Source organism: Athene cunicularia, assembly GCF_003259725.1.
Source record: "Athene cunicularia isolate RWA chromosome 9 unlocalized genomic scaffold, athCun1 chr9_part1, whole genome shotgun sequence".
Classification (NCBI taxonomy): Eukaryota; Metazoa; Chordata; class Aves; order Strigiformes; family Strigidae; genus Athene; species Athene cunicularia.
In genome coordinates, this window is record NW_020799110.1 from 19,722,732 (window position 1) to 19,746,631 (window position 23,900).

Genomic DNA, 23,900 nt, shown 5'->3' on the forward strand with positions numbered 1-23,900 from the left:
GGTACAAAAGATGTCAATGGTATATCTGTGCATACCAGTAAAAATCTAGTGGGTTTTTTTTAAGTTTTTGAAACCAAAAAAGCAAGAAAGAATACCTGCAGGAGTTAAATAGTTATTTTTCCCAAGCTGATTTTTCAGCAGGGTAATTGCCATCTGTGAAGCTTTCTCAGAACTTACCTAGAAAGGCTGATTAACTCTGTGTCCCTCTGAGCATCTTGCCTGACCCTGGCTCCAAGACAGTATTTGGAATTGTTGCAGTGTGTCCCTCAGCTTGGGCAGCCAGCTCAGGTATCAGCTGTGAGTTAGATCTGTCTGCTCAAGGTTGGCTTGTGTTTTCTCAGAGCTGAGATAGGCCAGGGTAGGCTGCACAGATCTGTGATACAGGCAAATCTCTGGACTTAGCCTTATTGTCCTTGTTCTTAGTAGACTAATAACTAAGGCAAGATGAGTGTTTCCCATCTGTAGTTGGGGTTCCTGAGGGATGGTAAACTAGTGTACAGGACCCTAAATGCAAGATGAAGGTATTATATTTACCACAGGCTAACAGGATCACTAGGGTCGCTAGCACATCTGAATGTGACCATCAGCAGCTACTACTGCATTGCAACTGCTGCTTAAGTTGAGGTGTTAGGGTTTTTTTCAGTTATGGAACTCAAATACTGGTCAAAACTAATGTTTTAGTGAGCAGAAATTTGACGAAAAGCATCAACTGCAATCTGTGTCCTTGAGCTTGCACTGCACTGTGATTAAACCAGATCCCTAATGCTGTTTTGGGAACACAGTCAAGTAGCAGTCTAAATACTTCTGGTTTATTTTGGCTACCAGAAAAATGCCAACTTCTGATCTTGCTAGGAAAACAATTGTTAGTGATTGATTTCAGATAGGAAAGTTAGTGGTTTGAAGGTGTTGGCACAATGCAGTTCTTGGAACAGGACTAGTGTAGCTCCATAGTACTTGCTGCAGTGCTGGTATTGTAGCAAGTTTGGATTTGCCTGCTAATCTTTCATCAGTTCTTTCTCCCTGACATATATGCATTTGGGTTTTAGAGGACAGCTTATGTGGCATGAGCACAAATACTGTTGAAACACTGGAGGATCTTCTTTGCTCTCAAACCCCAGATTTTTTTCTTCAGTACTGTTGGGTGCTTACTGTGTAAAAGAAACAGCAATTGAGAATAATAAAAATCCTTGGAAACTGGTAAGGCCACACAGCATTGCTTAACCATGGCTTTTGTGTATGTGTTTCTTTATAGTATGTAAAAAAACCCAAATAAAACGCCCTCTTTGAATTACTCTTCTATAAATGTGCGTGCTTTCCAGCTGAAGGCAACTTCTGGTTCAATACTCAAATGCGTATGGAGGTCTTTTTCAGTCTTGTTTTACTTCTTCCTGCCACTTTCAAATATCTGAGTCTACAGTGATTTAAAAAGTGTATATTTGTCTCTGGGAGCTCCTTAATGAGTTTCAGTATTTTTACATCCTTGCTGGGACTGCTGTCAAAACAAACCTGTGTCTTTCTAGGCCCTTAATAGGGAATGCTTAAGGAAAGTGGAGTGGTAGCCAGCTCTTCTCAGGTACTGAGCACAGGCTTCTTCATTAAATACCAGGTTTTGAGAAGAATGCTAAGACTCAAGGGTTGATATGGTGGTTCTCATAATAAAACAGTTTCATTTTAGGAGACAACTGTGGAAGCAGCATTACTGGAGGACTTCTCTAATCCATTAAGCTAGAACTGTTATTTCACAAATTAATTTGTCTAGCAAACAGAGATGCACCACAACAACAGGTCTGTAGGAGAGAGAACTGAGAAGTGGGATTTTGGCACAGGTTATTTGCTGACTACTGTGAAACAATCTCTTCAGATTTTGCTCGGTCAGATCTTTGTATAATTAGATATACAGCTGTCTGACAGCTTATTTTTGCAAGCATGAGGCTAGTGAAGTCTAAATCTTAAACCAAAATAAGAAGCTTTCAGAAGTTAATTTTGCTAACTCTTGCAGCTGTTTGCTTATACTCTCAAGTTTAGTGAAGGACTGTATTGTTGATGATCAGTGCACAAATTACGCTTCCAGGAAATAATTTGCTTAGAAGCAGCAATTCCGTGCTGCTTTTACATTAATTCCTAGTTTAGTATAATCGATCAGAATACTGAAAGGAAACAGAAATCTACTTTGGGAAAATCAGCAAGGCATGATAGCACTACAATAACTCCTAGTCTTTTTGTATCAAAAAGAATTACATGATTTTGACTTCATCCATGAAAGAGTTGGATTAGTGGTGAAAAGCTACCATGTGAGATGTTTAGAACAGTTAGATATGATGGAGCTGCTTTAAAAAACAGATTAAAAAGCCGTTAAAAATACATAGGTGCTAACCTGTGCTACTACTAGCATTTGCATCAGAAGAATGACTTGGAAGCATTGTTTTCTTCATTTCCTCATGTTACCAAGAAATTACAGCTGCTTTTCTGAACTGTTAACTTTCTGACTGTGGGGCAGGGTGTTGATTATTGTAAAGGGGAAGTGATAGCTTTTAAGAGACAGTCTTAATGCAAAATATTTAATGCACTGGAGTAATGTGCATTTGCCACTTAACTTAATTCAAAAGCTGAAAGTCATTGTTTTGAGGCAGTGTGTACTCAGCTGTACTGATTTCAAGTTTTAGAAAAGGAAAGTAGCACATTAAGGGTGAGCATTGTCTGCTTTATTTTTGGGTGGTCTTTTAAAGAAAAGCCCTTAAATGTTATAAAATTGGAATGCTACCTTTGTCTTCAACCTGAAAAGTTCTAGTCCTGATGCAAGATACCAGTCCTCTCCTGTCCTCTTTTTGTTAAACTTTTACTGGCAATACTGCATGATGTTTAGCAAATCTATCTCCTGTTTTTTGGTTGGTTTTTTTTTTTCTAGAAACATCTAAATACCAGGACTTTTTAAAGTTAAAAGTAAATAGAACAGCTCGTCTTAATTAAGTCTCTTGACAGTGTGTCCTGGTACACATACTTACTGATCATTTCGGTTTCCATTTAGGAATGAGGAAGTTGGATTCAAACAGCAACAAGAAAGCGAACAATGGTTTGGAGAGGAAATTTCAAATAGACCTAAAATAACCTTAACACTGACTACATGTCTGCTCTTAACTTCTTGTTGTAGATTCCCTTCAAATGTGTCGGTGGGAATGTTTTTAATTGACAGTAACTTTCCACTCCTTGCTGATTCTCTTATGTCCCTACTCCAACGATTTGATGGTCATGAGAGTGGTATCATGCTAAATGTTCTCAAGCAAGACTGTTTTTCCTTTCCTTCCAAGGCCTGATTACTAAAAACTGTTTTATAAATAGCCTTAGCATTCTGTCCCAGTCTTCTGGTCAACTTCTTTCAATTCCCATTTGACTGGCTAATCAATCCTGTCCGTATTTAGGCCAGAGGAGCAGTGCGAAGTAGCGGTGCTGCTAATGTTTTTTATCCTTTGTGTTTGTACATGAGGGAGTAGAAGCACGGCTAAGAGGAAATAATACTGAACTAGATATGATGTCCCCTGTGGATCCATACATCAGTATTTGGGGATGGAGATGTCAGTAATGTGTTGGTCTGGAGGAATAGGTGCTTGTTACTAATACTCAGTATCTGGCTTACTGAAGATGTGTTGTACAGGGAAGCTGTAAAAATTCAAAAGTTCAGACTTCCATAACAGAATAATTTTTTTCAAACACTTAATCTGCTATAAAATAAACTGTGGTTTGCTCTGCCAAAGCTGGAAAGTTCCGGCAACTTGAATTTGACTTAAATCAGCCAGAGTCAAGGAGAAGGAATTAAAGGGATGTAGTAATTTCTGAGGTGAGCTGAAATAGTATTTCCATTTCATACTTACTAAAACTCAACGTATAAATAGTTTTGAAGAAAACATCAGAATCCAAGGGTGGCTATTCTTAGTATTCTTATTCTTGTTATGTCAGAGTACTATTATTTAGAGGTTGTTCCTCTATTATGTTTGAGTAGCACAAAAGCTGAGAGGATTGGAGCTGATATATAGTCAGTCAGCTGGTTCAGATGCAAAGGATGATGGGCTTACAACTGTCTTCTTCCTCTCTTCCATGACACAGAACAATACGAGTATGGTTGAAGAGAGACAGTGGACAATACTGGCCCAGCATTTATCACACCATGTCATGTAAGTACAATGTTGGAGAAGGTTAAGTGATGGCCAGACATATCATGGGTTTTGTACCTGTGCTGTTTTGCCAAGTGCTGGATTCACTCAGTGGTTGTAAATTTGGGAACTTTGCAGCAACTCTAGCTCAGACTTTAATTTGAAACTAGCTGCATAGTGGATGAGATCTAAGGCAGCATTCTGTCAGAACCAGATCCTTCAACAGGTAAATCTCTGTGCATCTGCAGCTGTAGATGTCTCAAATGCTGGCAAGTAACTTGTCTCCTGAGTAACTGAGCTTTTCAAACCACTAGCTGAAAGTTCAGACATAAGAATGTTCTTTTCTTTCCAAGGTGTGCGTGTTTTATTTTCTTTTTTTTTCAGCATTTAGGTAACTGTGAAAGCAATACTGAGTAGCAGCTTTATTGTGGAGTAGATCTTGAATGTCAGTGTGCTTTTTTTGTTTTGAAACCACTCAGTCTGGGTGCTTTGCTGTAACTTTTTTAATGTAGAGTTGCCACCTAGACACATCCCACATATAAAAAGAGGGAATATAATGACAAAACATTGTAGAAACAAAGGATAGTCTTCGGAATTACAATTTCTGTAGTAATTTGAATACAAATGTTAAATGAAGACCAAAGAATTGGACTCCTTGATATTCTGGGTTTTTTTTCAACTGCAAGCTGAGTAGCCTATGATCTAGATTAGAAATGCCAACTGTAATCCTCTTTTTCCTAACAGTTGGTCTAAATTACAGAAGTTGCTACATTTATCAATTTTATAAATATACTATTCAGATTGTACTCTAAAAAGGTTTATACAAAATAAAGTGTGCCTGTAGGTAATTCCAAGGGATGGACTTGTCCTTATGCAATATGACCACTGTAATATTCCACACTGTCCTGTCTGGCTTTAAATTTATAAAGACACTTTTAAGGCCACAATTTGAAGGTCTTGGAAAAGGTACTAGTTTAGAACACTATATCCTTCTCATCCTTGTAATCTGCAAGTTTAATGAGGACGTTCTTCACTGAAATTTTTTTGGAAAGTTTTCTTTAGGACACTGCTGTAATTTTGTTGTCATTGCTTTTCACATTTATTTTTAACTCTTAATTTAAAAAAGGGAAGTAGGTCTTCAGAGGTTTTCTGCTAAAAGAGATAGTATGTTACCTCAAAAATATGAGTCTTTTTAAAGTTGCATATGTTGAGACGTGGTTCTGTATGAAGTTGATGTGCAATTACATATTTGTCTAGAAATTTATTCTCTCTAATGGCACAGTCCTCAAATGTAAAGAATGGAATATTGTTCCTGTATACAACTCAGGGCTCCATTTAAGATAATTTTAGTGAGCTCAAGTTCTTAAGTCTAACCAGCTGCACATGCTGTTGCTTCTAGCTAGGCTTACAGCCTGGGTAAAATTCCTCTTACTGTGTTGCACCTTGTGGGAGGAAATCATGTTTGTATATGGTTCCTAGTGGTATATCTGAGTTACTGTAGTAATGTACCTTTCCTCAGCTTCACATATGGGAATTTAACTGTCCTACCAAGGAATATTTTCTGTGCAGGCTAATTTCTATCAAGCTACTTAATCTTAAACAGCTTTTTGCCCTGAGTGAAAGAATTGGTTTTAATAAGTCATGTTTATCCTAATACTGCTATTTCAGTAATTGTATTGTTCTTGCTTTTTTTGACAGCACCATGTTCAGCTATGGCTTATCATCATGACAGCAGACGAATATTTGTAGGCCAGGATAATGGGGCTATCATGGTAAATTGCTGGGATTTTTCTTCAGAATCTAGGTGATAATTGCACCTGTGAGCACTAGGTGTTGCTGGCAGCTGATAACCTGTTTTCTTTGCCTTCTTTTAAGAATGCAGCTACTGCTAAATGGGTGAACTTCTTGGCAGTTCACCTGAGGTGTATATGGGAGGACTGCAAATAAACAAGGGTTCTTCTAGCTAAATGTGAGCCAGATAGCCTCAAGAAGTCATTGAGCCATTAGTATAGCAGCTGACCCAGACAATTACACTTCTTCAGGGAATTATTTTGAGGAGTACCTGAAGCTGGGCAGAGTGCCACGGTGGCGCACTAACGGGTTGTGAACTGCAGCTAGCTTGCATCTGTCTAGAAGTATGCATCTGCCTGTATCTCACCATGCACAAGTCTGTGAATTTTCTTGCTGCAGATCTTTTTATGATATGGAAATTTCAATGCTAGCTCTAAAATTACAAGAGGCAGGGTTGATTTATTTTTTCTGGAAGTCTTCCTTCTGTATTTCTATACTCTTGCTGTAATTGCTCTCCCTCTCCTGGAGAGCAGATACATATGGCAGAACAAAGTGGGTCTGTGTTTTTCCCCCTCTTTCCTGGCAAAGGAGGGGTGACTTATGACTCTCAGATGCTTTAATGGCTTCCTTTCTCTGTGAAAATAAGGTCAAAATAATAACTCTTCTGTAAGGAGCCAGGGTACTGCATGAATGTCATAAATAGTGATTCTACTGATAACTACTGTGAATAGCCTACACAGAACTACATAGAATAGTGATTCTAGTGATAACCACTTGAAATTTTAAGTTGGGACTTTTAAAATTTCAGTAAGTCTAATGGATCAAATAGAGAATACTTTCTCTTAAATCTGTCCATTATAAAGCCTCAGATACTTAAATCCTAAATATTATAAGATACAGTTTTGTTTGTTCCTCCTGGGGTCAAATTAGATCATATCTCTTCCTATAATCTCCTTTCAGCAATCTTGGTTCTGAAAGGATGCTTAGTGTTGAAAACATAGCTCACTAACAACTTTAATTTACAATTGGCGTGTTGGTGTGCTATGCTCCAGCCTGAGAAACTGTGAGTTTTTAGTGAGATACACTGCTGCTATGCAAATTTTGGCCAGTGAGGTTACTGCTTTTTTTGGGGTATCAATATTGCATATGTCACTGTGGTATCTTTTCTAACAGTTCCACTTTACTTCTAGGAGTTTCATATTTCAGAGGACTTTAATAAGATGAACTTTGTGAAGACCTATCCAGGTAAGCTGTTAACCAGTGTCTACACTAACATTTGTGTGAAGGGGAGGCATCTAAAATGCTTAGGAAACTGGACATCATCACAGATTAATCAAGTCCAAATATACTTTAAATCTGACTGACCTTCTAGTTGACACTTAGCTGGGGATAACTGTCATATTGTTATTGAGTAATCGTCAGTCAACTGAGTCTGAATTGCAGTCATTAAGTTCAGCACATCATTGTGCTGCGAGTGTAATGAGCCAGAACTAGTGAGCTCAGATTCTGCTCTTCAAGTGAAGTAGTTATACTGCATGAATGTTAAGGTAAGAGCTTTCTAAAGGTGCATTTTGGTATTTGCAATTTCCATTCTTACTTTTTGTAATCACTGGGCTTAGTTACTTCTAACTGAAGGTAAGAGTCCTTGCCCTGTCTGTCATCTTAGTAGAGCAATAGGGATGAAAATAGGGACGTACTTTTCAGGTACATGGGGAATAAGAATTGTTCTAATATTTATGGAGATGCTAATTTCAACATCTGTCTGCACATCATTAAAAGAAATGCAGAACTCAATTGGTTGAAATATTAATATGGAAGGCCTGAAGGAGACTCTTAGACTGCTGATGATGTAGTGAAACAAAGTGCAGTTTGTCTTATGACTCCCTGACACTGATAGAAGCAACGTTCTTGTTTAGGAGAAAAAGACCTTGTTCTTAAAGTAACAAAACCCCCCTTTATCCAAAGAAAGATGGTTTGACAACTCAGTCAAAGGAAGTATTTGCATCTTGGAGGACAGAGGGGGCTTCTTTCTAATGTTCATGTTATACCTTGATTAGTGACAGTATTCTAAACAAAGCTGTGTAGGATTTGGTTGCTATCACAGGTAGCAGTTTGAATGCTGTGGACTAGATACGCTTTTAAGCACCTGAAAGTCTAAATATGAGCATAGGTCCCCTGGGGTCAGGAAAATAGGCACTTAAAGCAATTAAGGTTTTTAGAGGTGTTACATTACTCCCCTAAAGTCCTGGCCTAACTAGAGGAAGCTAAGGGTTTGCCTGCTCCTTAACCAGAGCATCTTGAGTATCTGGGATGAACTCTCTTCTCTCTCAGTGGGAGAAAAACTTAAATTAACTGACATATTTGGTTCACTTAAGCTATTCAGATGGCAAATACCAAACTGAACAATGCTAACCTTTTAATTCAACCTGGAGGCAAGTCCATGATAGTAAAAACATCTACCTGGGGCATTGCTTAGATATCATTTTCAACCTGTGTGTGTCTGAATTAGAACATAAGGACACATCACTTAGATTTTTAGGAAAAACTACCCAGAATCTTTTTCTTCCCGTAGCTCATCAGAATCGAGTGTCTGCTATTACTTTCTGCTTGACATCAGAGTGGGTTATCAGCACTGGTCATGACAAGTGTATCAGCTGGATGTGTACCAGGAGCGGGAGTATGCTGGGGAGACATTATTTCACCTCTTGGGCTTCATGTCTACAGTATCCTTTGAAAAACGATTGCTACCCTGAAACTGGAAGAGTACTTTGTTCATTCAGCTTAGTTTGTTCCCCCTTTTCATGTAAAAAGCTAGTGTGAGTTGCCATGCAAGTCTGCAAACCCTTATACTGATTAGGTGTTTAATACCTTTATTTCTGTTAGCTGTTAGGCAGTAGAAGGGTATGTTGTGACCCTGAGTTACAGAAATTGTAGTGTGTACTAGTTCCTGATTTTGAGATGTTTGTCTGTAGTCTTGTGGAAGTGACCAGTAACTATCTATAGCCTGACTTGTATAATTCCTAGACAAGTCACTTTGTTTCAATGGATGCTGGTGTGCATTTGAGTCCTTCTAGAGCATGAAACATCATGAAAGCCCTTTGGACTGCTTTAATTTTTCTACCTTTGCTCATGTTAATCTTTTCTATCTTGAAGCTATGGGGTACACTGAAACTTTATTCATTACTAGTAGTAATTTGTTTGTGTGTGATTTGCTTTTCTGCAAATTGCATTTAACTGTAGCATTTGTACCTTAAGAACTGCAGTTGTCTATTCAGCTGTAAGTACTTCGGGGCATTCTTTATCCTATGGAAAAGATTTACCAACCCAGTAGCTTAAAATGTAGTTCATATATTAAAACTTCTGAGCATGAGTTAAATACTTTAAATTTGAAAGCTATTTTTTAGTACTTCTTAATGGTGGCAGTTTAGATGTAGCTGGACAGTAATTGTAGATATTGGTTGGTGTATGAGGATTAATGGCAGTAATGTGGAAGTGGCATGATTCAAAAGGTGAAAGAGGTCAACTGCATCTCTTGAAAAAATAAAGACCTCTCTAGAATTGCTGTATATCTGTGCGGTGATAAGAAACTAGGAGGAATGCTAACTGCTTGGTTGCCAGCAGCATGTCTAGCATTTTGAGATCTCCCATCTATGCAGACCCTGCCTTACTGACTGAAGAGCTGACAGGTTTGTATTGTTGCTCTTTTTTGCTGTCCTTGTTTTAGAGTTCCAGGGGGGTTGTGTCCCTCAAAACATTTTATGTACAACTCACCTCAGCTGAATACAGCACAGAACTGGGTTAACACTGGTCGGGGTGTGTGTGTGTGTGTGTTAGGAGACTAGCTTGCAGAAGAGTCTGGTGCCTCTGAGCCTCACTGTTTGAATTCTGTGGGTTCTGTATCGAACACTTGCAAATAATGGAACAGTTTAGTGTGAAAATGGAGAAAAGAATATGACCTTTTCTACCAAGTTAACCTCCACTGAAGACCATGGCATTTGAAAATGCATTGTAACTGATCCTGCCTTTGGACTTGTGTTTGGAACAACTAGCTTTCTGGTCTGTGTACTAGGTGCTTGGTCTCCCTGTCAGGAGGTTCCTTAGGAGTTATTTGTTAATGATCATATGTATAAGCTTCTGAAAAACACAGCAGAGTGCCTATTCTTTACTGGATTAGTAGGGATAATGGTAGCCTGAACTTCCAAGATGAAGAAAGGATCACATGTTCAGGGACTTAGTGGATTTGTTGAAAGCTAATTGTTTATCTTGAGAGTCTGAAGGCTTAAGAGATTTCAGAATGTCATCAGATAGCAAAACTTCTGCTTTTTCACTTGTGGTGGGTTTTTTGGTACACTGACTTTTTCAGTTAGTCTTTTCTGTTTTGTAGGATAGGCTACTTTGCTAGCTGCTGCTTGTGGTTTTGTGTGGCTCCGGGAGGACAGGTGAATTTATACACAACTCCTGGATGATGTGGTGTCAGCTGTATGGGTTTTTCATAGCTCTTGCTTATATCCTGAATAGCAAGTCTTCTAAAGGTGGCAAATGATCTAGTTCCATCCAGTTTACTATGCTTTAGTTTCTGAAGACAGTAGTTACATAGTGACAAAAACTGATTATTGGAAAACTGTGATGATGTATAATGCTTTTGCCAAACATGCCACCTGGTTAATAGATCCCATGTTAGGATGTGGTGTGGCTTTTATGTCAGTGTTAAATGACAGAACCCTTTCTGAAATACAGTTCAGTCTTCAATGCTGTGGTCAAGGACCTGCTTCAGTACACTTCAAAATGCAGAGGACAGAATAAGAAATTAAATGGTCTTGCCTAATTTTGGGAGTATACTTCCACTGTAAGGTGAACTACCTGTAGATGTTCAGCATCCTTGTAGCTTAGTTTCCTATCCTGGGGGCATCAGCTAGTATAACATCCTAGAAAACTAAGAGTTTATAGGAGCAGATACTAGGTAAGACTGAATGCCACCTGTTGTCCAGTGAGGTGCTCCTTGTGGTAGCTCTGCACTGCAGCAAGTAGCCTGAGGAGTTCTGGTATCTCTTGTAGATCATTAGTGTGTTCTGCAAATATCTGCTAGAAATGGTCTAAATCTACTTGGCTTGCTTTAAACTAGGGGACAGATTATCTCATGGCTTCTCCAGTAGCTTTCTAAAACTTTTCTCACATTTCCCATACTATCTTACCTGCATATGTAGGGAAGTGTGAGAAGAGAGGGACAAGAAGGGTTGGAGTCCGTAATAGTTAAACCTCTTTAGAAGTAGTTGCGTAAATATTTATCTGACATTAAAATGTTCTTTTCCGGTTTGTTTAGACTCCATAGCTGACAGCTGTGCTATCTATCTCTTCAGAGCAAATGAGTCTTTTCCTTGACTGATGTTCAGATATGACCATGAAACTCGGCACGCGTTTGTTGGTGATTATTCTGGGCAGATCACTCTCCTGAAGCTTGAGCAGAATACATGCTCAGTTATCACAACACTCAAAGGCCATGAAGGTAAAGTAACTTTTCCTCTTAATTCCACTTGATCCATATTGTAGTACCTCTTTGTAAATTGGGATGAGACATTCAGCTGTAGATATTGGATAAACAACTAGTGCAGGGTAGTAGTTATCAAAAGCTGTTCAAAGCTGTACATATGGCTATCTCTTAAAGAACAGACACGTTCTCACTATGGGAAAATCTTAGCATTATCAATACTGACAGGTATTTTTATTACAGATGAAAAATTAAGGTAAACATGCATTCGATTAAACACAAGTTAGCCACTAGATGGCCACCTTTAAAAACTTTAGTCTCCTTAACATTGACAAGAAAGGATGCAGATGTTACTTTTTTTTTTTTCTGAAGACCTAGTACTGTAATACTGCACAAAGCAGCTCTAGCAATGTCCAGTCTAGATTCTAAAAAGCCACTTAATTCTTCCCAATGCAGATTTTGCTGTTCTGATCAGTCTTCATGAGACTCTAGTTCAGTTTCCTATGTTTAGCTGAAACTAAGCTATGTGCAAGAAATCTAGAGAGCCTTTTAGAATCAAAACTGTCTAGTCAAAGACAGATGTTTCATCCTGTGTAGTATAGCAAGTCCTTATGTCAGATGAAGAACCAAATAGTATGTAACATGATATGGAGCCACTGTCTGCTGTAATGAGTAAGGCAAGAATGCAAGCCACAGAAGACTGTAATTTAATAATATGCTGAGAGAAATAAACAAGACTTAATGCCTCTTCCAATGTGTTACTGGCAGCTTTCAAATCATCTGACTAGTGTGCATTTGGGTAGGGGTGAATTACTGGGTCATGAGTCTCTGACCTGCTGGAACAGGCTGACTTGTTTAGTAGCTGTAAGCATAGAGTAGACTTAGCTAAAGCTGGGTAGGCTCCTGATTTACAGATGACTGTAAAATTATAAAGATGGTTCCGAATGTGGGAGGCAAGTTGAGATTTTCCCATGATAAATGTCTCTTCAGATTTCAAGCAGAATTTGAGATTCAGTTAAGAGCCAAATAATTCTCCTGGCCCTAGAGCCTCCTTTACCTCTGTATGCTTTAGCACTAGTCTGTGTTCAAATGCAACTCCTTGATACATATTATTGTTAGTCTGAGAGCAGTACATCTCAACATGGCACTATGTATAGTGTGTATTCTGTCGAGTTGCGGTAGGCTTCCAAGCACCAGCTTCAGCAGTGCTGAATATTCACAGACAACTTTGGCTTGTATGTAAGTTCCCAAGGGGACGGTGATTCTCAAAACAAGAATTGGATCAAGTATAAAAAGTGATTAAATTTGAAGTGCAATAGTAGCTACTTCATCTTTTTTTTTCCTTTTTCCTTAAAACAAAAGAGATGATGTGTAACCTTTTTACCTCCACAGTATTTGTGTAATATTCTTAAGGCTCGGTAACTCTAAACTTGAATGACACCTAGTTCTTCTCTGAGTGCAGCTGTATGCCAGACTTCAGAAGTCTGACTTCATCTTTGTTTCCTTCCTAGTTCTTGCCTTACTGTGACTTTGCAGTGTTTGCTTTGCAGTTTAAATGGTTTTAGAGCTTGTCCTTCAACAGTCATCTTCTAGAATTCTCCATATGTAACAGCCTACTCTGAGTAATGCTGTGATAATATTCAAACTGCCTTTTATGGTGCGGATGCTCACTGTTCTCTGAGACAAGTATTCTCAAATGGGTCAGTCTGATAACAGTGTAGCCATAAAGGAGACAAGAAAAATCTCTTGTTTCAGAGAGCTGAAGAGGACTGAATTGTGCTATAATTACCATTCATCTTGCTTTCAGACTAACAAGGCTTTTGATGACAACTGAGCAATGGAAGGATGCTTTAAAGTGAGGGATGTGTCTGTAAGGGAATAGAATGTTCCTGCAACTTAAAAACTATAGGTGTCATGAGTGACAAAATTACTTTAGTCTGCTGTCTACATTGCCATGCATACTGCCAGATGACTCATTTCTTTCTGTGTGTGACTAATGAGGTACACAGCCAGGTTGGGCCTTCTGAAATCTAGTTGTGTAATTTAGTATGTAGTGGCCAGATAACGCTAACAGCAGTGAAACTGTCACTTAGTTCCTTATTCAAACTATTTTAAGGTTGTAAATTGTTTTGTAAGGGAGTTGGTTTACTTGTGAACGCTGCATGCTGTCCTGCAAACACTGACCAACCACTTTATTGTAAATACTACTCTCTGCTTGACAAGTTCTAGTATTTTTAATCTTCCAAAGATCACATAGCAGCCTGCTGACTCTTAAAACCAACCACCTAAATAAAAGGGGCAGAAGGCCAGCAACTTGAACTTTTTGGCTTATGCTTTGGATCTAACTTTCTTCTTAGGGATGTTTTGTTCTGTTGATTTTTTTCTGATGTTTTGCTCTTTGCCTCTCTAGCAGGACCGTATTTTGCTGTTGCATGCTGTCCTTTGCCTTAAGGGTTCAATGTCTGTTACTGTAGTAAGGGAGTACCTCAGGTTTCATTTTAATGACCCAGAAGAGCATCATTGTGTTGGGGAGTGGCTCCCTTAGATCTAACTGCTGAATGTTCTTTCCTAGGAAGTATTACTTCCCTGTGGTGGGATCCTGTTCAACGACTGCTCTTCTCAGGTGCCTCTGATCACAGCATTATCATGTGGGATATTGGTGGAAGGAAGGGGCGAACACTGCTGCTCCAGGGACATCAGTATGTAACGGTGTCTTATTTTTCCTACATGTTCTGTAATGAACACAAAGTCCTAGGAAGACTAAATAGCATGACAAGATATTTGAATCTTTGTGAGTAATGTGGAAAACAACTTTTTGCAGAACTCTGAGAACTTTGAGGGAGAAGAAGGATAATCAGCACTAGGAAAGAATTACTGATAAAATTTTGTTTATGTTTGATACTTCTAAACCTTGGGTAATAAGAACATAATATGAAAGTAGGTTATAGAAAGAGGTGGGTAAAAATCCTAAATCATCTTGCTTGGACTTTATGTAAAAGTTGCATGCTTCTGTATTGTAAATACTTCACTGAGTTGCCTGTGAGGGTGGGACTAGAAACCTAATGTATGTTTGTGTACCCATGTAGAATAAGCTTCAATATGTTCCTGTTCTGTCTCTTCCTATCAGTGAGGTGATAAACTAATTGGCTAAATTACAGGGCTGGTCCCTCAACTTCAGGAAAGCATGTCACATCTCCACTGTTCTGTGGATTAGGTAGTTGTCTGTATTTAATCAACTCTTTTTTTTTTTTTACAGAGACACAACACTAGCTGCCATTTTAAAATCTAGGGCCTTAATTCAGTCTGACAGGCAGTTCACCACTGAAGATATATTTTGTTTAGAAATGCAGTGGTAGTGGAGATCTTATTTATGTTTAAAGATTTATTTGTATAGTGCATTCTCCTCTTGTCTAATTCCATAGATGACTCCATCCACCTTTGATCAAGACTGATAGCCTTAGCCCTAGAACTGTTGTTAAATCTTGAGGATTTAGTTTTATGGCTAAAGAACTAATAATAGAATACTGGTTACAAAAAAGTAACTGAAGTCAGTGACTGGAGGACTTTATACTGCTGTTACTGCTGCATCATGTGTCCTGGTGAAGACTTTTAACACTGTTAGTTTCTCTTCAAACATCACACTTAGCATCAAACTTCATACTGAATGGGAAAGTAAGTTCTTCTGAGAAGCAGAATGACTTTTTAAATTCAACTTAGATGTTGCAAAGCAGTCTAATACTGTTGTGATCTTTTGTTAGTTTCTTAGGGTAGACTTTTATTTTGCCATGACTTTGTTTAGGATTAAACTGTCTTATTGGTGAATGCATGCTTTGCTTTGCAGCTACAGACTTATTTGTTGTGATTTGTTAGCAAAAGTGGAAGCTCTCTCTGCTTCACAGCTGTATCTTGATACAAATATTTCTCTTCATATTTCCAGTTGTCTCTGTTTCGATAACTGGCTCTACTTGCCAACACAGAAGAGTATTTGCACGCACACTCTGAGCCAGTTGACACTCAGCAAACTGTTAATGCTTACAGCTAGTAAATGTTAACAAGGAATTGTACTTCTGGTATTCTGGTCAAGCCTATAAAAACACTATTTGAGGCAACATCCTGATGCTAGGGTAGTGCTTAGGTGACAGCATCTGTTCAGTTATCTTCATAGCTCTGTTTAGACGTAGCAAAGTGTTTGGAAATCAGTTTTGGCTTCCTAGGTAGCTTTATAATGATAAATCGGGGTTTGCTGGGAAACAGCTTTGTTTAAACACGTATGGGTAAATGGTGTCTGCTTTTTTTTTGCAGTGACAAGGTGCAGGCTATCTGTTACATCCAGCTGACACGGCAGCTGGTATCTTGTTCAGCTGATGGGGGAATTGCTGTTTGGAACATGGATATCAGCCGTGAAGAGGTAAGATCATGTCCTAGGTCAAAGACTTGGTTTGGGGGGTTTTTTGAGGCTGCTGTGGCTTGGCTTACTCGGTTCTGCAGGCTGGTTTCCTCATGTTGCCTGAAACTTTAAGGCTGAGTGATATTACTAAAATACTGTTCTGTTCTAGTGGCTGTCCGTACTGCATTGTAGTAGATGGATTCCCAGGAAGAAGTGCAGGACAGGCTTGGGACTGCTTAGTCTTCTCTCAATGGGACAACATGTTCACTGAAATGGCTACAGCCCTTGCTGCTGGAACACTCTAAAGCAGGCAGGCTTTTGCAGCAAAGACACCAGTGGACTGTGCTTCACCAGTCTTGAAATAAGTTATTAACTCATGTCAAAGCAAGTGAAGAAGTGAGCTGCTGTTTCTGAGATGCAGTTCAGAATATAGAGATTCAGTCTCCAAGCAACATTTTTTTATAAAGACCTCAGCAGACAGCAGCTGAACCAGCCATGCATTTTCTTTCTGCATCAGTTCATATCCATCATAGGAGCTGAAAATATGTATATTACTACTGTCTTTGGTTAAACCATAATTATAGGAGGTAGTTTTGGTTGCCCCATAAAGGCTTAGCCTTCCTTGCCCTGTTGTTTTTCTTTAAAGGCAAGTGTCAAGCAAGAACTGTTTTCTTGACATGCATTGAGCTGTCACCTTAAACACACTAAATGCTGTATGTGATGCTCCTAAGATTTTTCAGCAGGATGCTCTCTCTTCAAAACTTCTGCAATATTACGAAACTTTGTAGTTTCAAGGAACTGACTTCTAATACAATTGGGAAAAAAAGATGTGGCTGTTTCTTTTCTGGATCTGCACTCAAAAATTAAGGGATTTTCTAAATAGCTTTAATACAACTGAAATAATATGATTAACTTAGAAGAGCTGTAATATTTTAGAACTTTTTTGAAAAAAATAATCGAGCCCAGTCCAAAAGCAAAGAAACCAAATGTTTGAAGAATGATGAATATACTGTCTCTGAATTATTAAATAGCAAAGTCATGTTATAGGGTATCTTCAAATACGCACTAATGCACATAAGACTAGAAGACAGACTTTTGATAAGAGGTAATGGTAACTCCCCTGACAGCTGTACTATTGATGTTGGGCAGTTCCAACTGTCTGTTGGTAACAGTGTTGGTAGTGTTGGCAGGTTTTTACCTCCTATTTAATGCCTGAAATTAAGATGAAAAGAACAGGAAGATATCCTGTTTTTCTGTTAGAGGGAGCCAGGAAGTGGATTGTGTTCTCAAAAATGCAATTAAGTGAAAACCACTATTGTAAGTAACCGAAAGAAAACATGTCACTTGGTGAAGAGGCAACTCATTTGCTCTACTCTCCTCCTCCATGCCCCATGCTGGACTTGTTGGTAGTAACAATATTTTGCACTAGCATGGGGGAAGGAAGGGAGTGCAATAAAGTTGAAGATATAGGAACTGGACATCTGGTATTGATAAATATTCATGGTGAGATGGTGATGTAGCTGACAGTACTATTGTTTTGGTACTATCAACAATTAATATAATTGAATTGAGGATAAAAGCTTCCTTTTTCCAGCTTTCATCCTGTCACATTTCAGGGAGACTTCCCCATCAGGTGTATAAAGTTGTATAGAATATACATGTTCTAATTCAAGCCTACATATTAAAAATATTGTGCCTCTGTTTCCGTCCCTTACAAGGATGCTCAGAGTATCTGAGAGTGTTGAAATGTATAAAAGCTCTATTTTAACTTGTCCTAGTCCATTTATGGCAGAACAAATATGTGGGTGGGAGAAAGGATGCTTAATGAAGATGCAGGCAGAAAGGAAAATGCAGATGAGTTCTTAATTGTTTCAAACTGCAGTCCTGGGGAAGCAGAAAAGATACTTCCAGAATTTACTTCTGGATGCCCCCTCTTAGAGGGAATAACTGCCCCATAGCTTTTACAGCTTGGATTACACTAGCCCTTAAAAATCATTTAGGCAACCAGAGCAGTAAATACCTGCAGCAAGTTTAATAACTTAGATGTTTGAATTAATTTTCTTATTTAATGGGCTTAAAAAGCGTTAGGAGGTGTGTAGGTGACAAATAACTGTAGTCTTGGGTTTAGAGTTTTTTGTTCTAAACTTCCTATGTACTATACCCTAGGCAATCTACTGTTGTAATATCCAGAGATGAAACAGGGCATCTTTCCAAGTAAAACTTTGGGTTCTTAAAACAAACTTCCTTGGCTGTGGTATGAGGAAAAATAATTCTGATTGCTTGCATCTCTTGCTCTTTTGTAGGCTCCTCAATGGCTAGAAAGTGATTCCTGTCAGAAGTGTGAACAACCTTTCTTCTGGAATATAAAGCAAATGTGGGACACAAAGACGTTAGGGTTGAGACAGGTGAGACCGCTGGTTTGAGTGCTTAGCTGTACTCCAGCACTTAGGAAAATAAGCAAAATGCAAACAGAAAACCACTAAAGCTGTTAGACCTTTTAAACTGTTGGTATTTTTGCTGGTTTGAAGTGAGGTTTTATTGAGAAGTCACAGCTTCTAGGCAGTGCTAAGAAATTTCCATATTCTGCGGAAAGTGCTGGGACAAAGCAGGTTGTGCTGGGAGTGCTCTGTTGGATTTCTTTGAATTTTTCTATGCACTGGAGCTGTAGATGGCTAATCCTCAGGTGTTGTCTTAAGTGGCACACAGTGCCCCATAACTGAGCAGATTGCAGCCTGACATGTTGTAGGGTGCTTCTTTCAGTGAAGTGGTGACAGCCCTGCTCTTACTGGGCTAGAATGTGAAAGCTTTCCAGATAGCTTTCTTTTTGGAGGGGCTGGACAGGCACCAAGACTTGTCTGCTTCTGGCTTTTTTAGACTGTTATTTCCTTGGTTGCTTGCTTATCGTTTTTTTTTTTTCCCCTGCTCCTAGAAAGAGCTTGCAAAGGGAGAAGAGGATGGGTAGGGAGAATATGGAGGCCCCTTAATGGCCAAGAGTACTGTTCAGACCTCCAAAGTCCTTGGTCTTTGGTTGAAGTAGCAGACTTCCTAACAGATTGCAAAATAGAAGCTTTGGTGTTGTGGTTCAGTAAGCACTTGGTAAGGCGGTCATGTGGCACAATATTGTGATTTTGTTTGTTTTCTTCTTCCTCCATGAAGCATCATTGCAGAAAATGTGGGCAAGCGGTGTGTGGCAAGTGCAGTACCAAGCGGTCAAGTTACCCAATCATGGGATTTGAGTTCCAGGTCCGTGTCTGTGATTCCTGTTTTGAGTCAATCAAGGATGAAGAGTGAGTATTAAGGAGTGAAAAATTAAAGTAGTACTCCAGAGGTGCAGAAACACGTGTGCTTGCTCCACATCCATACACAATGCTACAAAAACATGTCAAGCTGACACTCTGCTGCCACCTTTTGCTTGGGCACTCAAAGCACTTGCAATGATAGTGATCCCTCAGTTGGCTTTGTAAGCTGATTTGGATCAGATGTGGTATTACAATCTTTTTATCCACTTTATTTATTCTTTTCCATGAGCCCAGATCTAGAGTTGAAATATATTTGTATCAAGATTTCTATTTAGGTAAAGGGTATTGATTGCACCTAAAATTGCTAAATGGGTGCCTAACAACGCATCACAGCTGCCAGGTTGTATATGCATTAGTTCATGTACACTTACTGAAAACTATTTCTGTGGGAGTATTCTTCACAGCTCAACCTTATTTTGCTTGTGTAAGCAAATTGGGTTAAACATCATTTGCTGTCTTGTTAAGCTCTTCTTAGCACTGAAGGAACCCTCTCTTTATCTTGATATGAACAGTGCTTTGCTGTTCACTGTCCTGTCACCTCTTTGGACACCTGGAGTGCCAGAGGGCCACAGTAATGAGATGCCAATTTTGGGGGTGTTTGTGCTTTTTCTTTTGGTGGTGGTGGTGGGTTGTTTGTTTGTTTATGTTTTTTTGAAAAAAAGGAGGTGATGTGCCCTAGTTGACTCATTATAGCCAGGAGGAAAAAATGTAGCTGAGCTTGACTTCTAACCGAGAGTAGAATTATTTACTAATGCAGTGTCCCTGTTCTAGTATTATTAACAGTCAGGCTGCAGAAGGCCAGGAAATGTCACACCTGTATAACTACACAGGCAATGCTTTAGCATGACTTGAGAATTGAATTCTGTCCCCTTTAATATGGCACTGCAGTTCTCAGGACTGATTTAGTAGTGCTCGAGCAACTTAAATTTTTTGTAAGTTTGTTTTGCACTGCTGTAGTAGTGCCATCAAGCTTCATCTGATGGCTGGCTTTCATTTGAATTGTTCTTGTGCAGCCGTACTTCCTTGGCAACCTTTCATGAAGGAAAACACAACATTTCACACATGTCCATGGACATCTCCAGAGGGCTAATGGTGACTTGTGGGAGTGACCGGATTGTGAAGGTATTCATGTACCTCTTTCCTGCATTAGAGATATTTAATGGAGACCTAATGTTTGTATATTTTTTTTTTCTTTCTGACAACTGTTGCTACAAAGCTAACTGCTGTGGGCAGCAAGAATTGTATTTGTCACAGACTGTTCTTCCTGCAGTTGAACAAGGAGATGACCTGTGACTCCACTGTGTGGAGTTGGAACTGGTTACTGTTGGTGTCCTCTGGACAAACAAAGTAGGCATCACCAGTAGGGGAATCTGCCAGCAGCCTTAAAGATATGGATGTGATGTAAAAAGTGCTGGCTTCCTTTACTCTGAGCTCCCTGCCTTCTTGGAGCATTGCCCTTAAAAGCCCTGGTTAGGGAGTCAGTGACATGGAAGTCAGACTGATGTAGAATCTTGCTGTGCTTAAGCTGTACATCCACCATGCATGTCAGAACTGAGACTGTTCGTGTCCATCCCTGTAAGCATGTTTGTAACAAATTGCATAGCACTTTTTTAAATGGACTCACAGAGAACTGCTAGAAGACTCTCTTGAGCCCTAAGTTTGGCTTTTGGTTTGTAAGACTGGTTTAACTCTTTATGACATTTTCTTCAAGTATAGTTTAAACAGGATTTGTTACCTTGTGTCCAGGGAGGTCTTTGTTTGCTTCTATGCCTCTTAGAGAACTATTTCTTAGGTCTTTATTACAATGCTGTGTAATTCTCTACAATATTTTCTTCCAGATCTGGGACATGACGCCAGTAGTTGGTTGCAGCCTTGCAACTGGCTTCTCTTCACGCTGATCTCATACCTGACAGGTTTATGCACCTTATGTACAGCAATATGCACCGAATGAATGGAATCCTTCTTAAGAATACTACCGCAAACACTGGTTCCTTGATTCTTCTCCTGCTGCTGTTCCAGGATGGACAGTCACCTTTGTAGAGCACGGCTTTTCTGTTGGGCTCACCAGGAATCTCCTCGGTGCGGAAGTGCAGTTTCACAGCTCTTGGACTAACGTAAAATGGCTTACCTGCAATATGACACCTTGATGAAAGGACCTGTTGTTTCTCGGTTTACATATGTAGTGTTAACAATGTGCTATCTCTGCTGATATATCTTGTACAGATACCTTGTAGCTAAAACATTATTGGAGTAAAATGAGTGTAGTAAATTCAACTTGTGCAAATAGTAAAATAACTTACTATCTCTTCCAAAAAGCAGTTCTGTAGAAATACTTTTGAGCAGTCACTGTCTAAACTGCCTCCAAAAGGTATGTTGGTTATTCCTATGGAAGGAGGAGATACTTCAAAGTGGCAGGTAGCTTCTTTAAGATGAGATAGTAAGAGAACCTTTTATCACACAAGATTTCCTTTATTGGCTTTCTTGTGGTGTTTGTCTTCAAGTTCAGTTAACAGTGGAATCACTTTCTTGGGACAACTGTTGTGTTTAGGTAGCTGGTGAGTCTTCAAACAATTCTAGGCTCTTTAGTGTTTTAGCACAGCTAATAAACTTCTGTAGTTCTTACGAAAACGTGCAGCCCAGCTACTCTACTTTAAAGACAGGCCATAGGTATGAGCCATATACTTTGACAACTCTGTAATGCTGTTGGAATGGGAAGCTAAGCAAATCTGCCCTGTTAAATGTAATGGCTAAGAAAAAATGGCCAGCTAAATTTTAGAGACTTTTTTCCTGTGGAAAGGCTGATGTTTCTTTAATGGTAGGGAACCTGTCTCTGCTGAAGTGAGCAATAATTACTGAGGTACAGAACAGCTGTTCTTTTCCCTGCACCTAGGTCCGTTAATTCTGAAATATCTATATTGATCCTTTCCTGTTACAAAACTGAGAACTATGAAGAAGAGCTGGGAGGCTTTTATGACTGTGCAGTTGGCATGTACATGAAATAACTAGTGAGATATTGTTAATAAATTGGTCTGTCAGTTGTGTGAATTTCCTACATTTGAACAGTGTAAAGGAGAACTTATTTCGAAACTTCAAAAGTAAGGTGATATGTCACAGAGTTTAAGCTTGGAGCTAAGATTTTTCTGAAAACAGAAGCATGTGTGGTGAGGGCAAAAAAATGTGGCTAGGTCAGCTGGCCTGGTGGTGTTGCACAACTGTCAAAAGTTCTTTCTGGCAGAGGACTTAAGGGTTGGCCTGTCTTTATTTACAGCAACAATCAAGTGGTGCTATGAGTGTTAGTGAATTCAAGTCCTAGGTGTGTAACTTGACACTAATAATCTGCACTGGACCATGCTGTAGGCTGAAATAGATGAAGATCATGGTATCATTAATATGTCATGATTCACTTTCATTTTAAGCCAAAAAGCTGATAGTCTCCAAAGGACATTAGAATCCAGAATATGTTAGTTACTGTTACTTTGGATCTGGTTTTGTCTACCTTACCATGGGCCTTTTCTGGAAGTTTTGCAAAGTGTCTTTCAAGTTGCTAGGCTTATTGGGCCACTGAAGAATAAACAAAGCCTTCTTTTGTGGGAATCCCCAAACTTGTCTTGCCTTCAGTTTGGGATTTAGCACTTGTCACACTGGTTGCATTTGTCCCTTGCTACATGCTGTATAGCTTACGTTTTTGTGAAGGCTTATTTATAAGCTATTGAGAGAACATCAGCTTGTACTAGAAAAAAGTTGCAGCTTTCTTCTCTGAAGGCCTTCACCCTTGTGAATTAGGAAGGAAACTGAGTTGTTGGAGGTGTGAATAAGCCCTGATAATGCTCTGCATTTACTTTCAGACTTCTTCCAGAGCCAGATAGGAAGAGAGTGGAAGCTTTCTCCTTTGTGCATGTAAGGCAGAACATGAGTTTCACAGCTAGAACTGTTCAAGATCCGACTGTGGTAGGGTCATGAGTTAAGATGGGAGATTGATGTAGATGTAGGATGAATAGCATATTTTTCAAACCAGATGTTCTGAAACTTACACCAATACTGATATGTAACTCCTTTGCAGCTAGCACTCCTGAGCTTCATCTTTTTTTTAGTTCTGATTAGTCAGTGTGCCCCCTGCTCAGCATGCAGCTTCCCCCTTCCCTGTGACTATTTCCTCTGCTTCTTTACATTACGGTTTTGCCACTATATAATATATTCTCTACTACATATTGTTAAACCTAAGGAATCTATTTTCTATAATTGATATACTTAAAGATAGTGTCAGTTCAGATATAACAAGATAATTATGGCTGCTAAATCATTAGTCATTTAAATATACTCTTGGTGTTGAATGAGTAATGCTTACAAACCACTAAAGAGATAGTGCTTTGTTCATAAACAACTATTTTGAAGGCACATACTCTCTCATGAAAATGAACATACTTCAACTATGTCAGCTCCAGTGTGCAGTTACTGAGAAGGCTTGATTTGAAGCATTACTAATCTTGCTTGTATAACCTCCTTCATTGGGGCAGGGAAGGGGAGAAAAGGGTACTAATATGTGCTAATTCTTTACTAGTTGTATTTCTGTACCCTGCATAGTTAAGAGATGGTAGATAAATCTGTCCCTTGCTCCTTCTTGTCTGTTTTTTAAACTTTGATTACATGTACAATAAAATATTTCTTGATATTCACTTAGTCTATTTGGATGATCCATCTTTTCTTCCATTCCATGAATGCACAACCCCCTTTGTATGCTCTGGCTCCTCTTTTACATGGGCCATGTCCAAGTTCTAGGTTGGAGGGAGAGCTTG

The 23,900-nt window shown here is 39.1% G+C and overlaps 1 protein-coding gene across 1 annotated transcript; it reads left to right on the forward strand.

The window, feature by feature from the left end:
• Positions 1–4,093: 4,093 nt before the first annotated feature.
• On the forward strand, positions 4,094–23,780 carry WDFY1 (WD repeat and FYVE domain containing 1; the record flags this gene model as incomplete). The annotated part of the gene is made up of 11 exons (XM_026855002.1): positions 4,094–4,166; positions 5,844–5,917; positions 7,127–7,181; positions 8,509–8,659; positions 11,327–11,439; positions 13,994–14,120; positions 15,724–15,829; positions 18,112–18,213; positions 18,965–19,095; positions 20,121–20,229; positions 20,946–23,780. Coding segments are annotated over 11 exons (1,101 nt in total), but the record flags the coding sequence as incomplete, so codon positions are not given.
• Between the last annotated feature and the right edge of the window lie 120 nt (positions 23,781–23,900).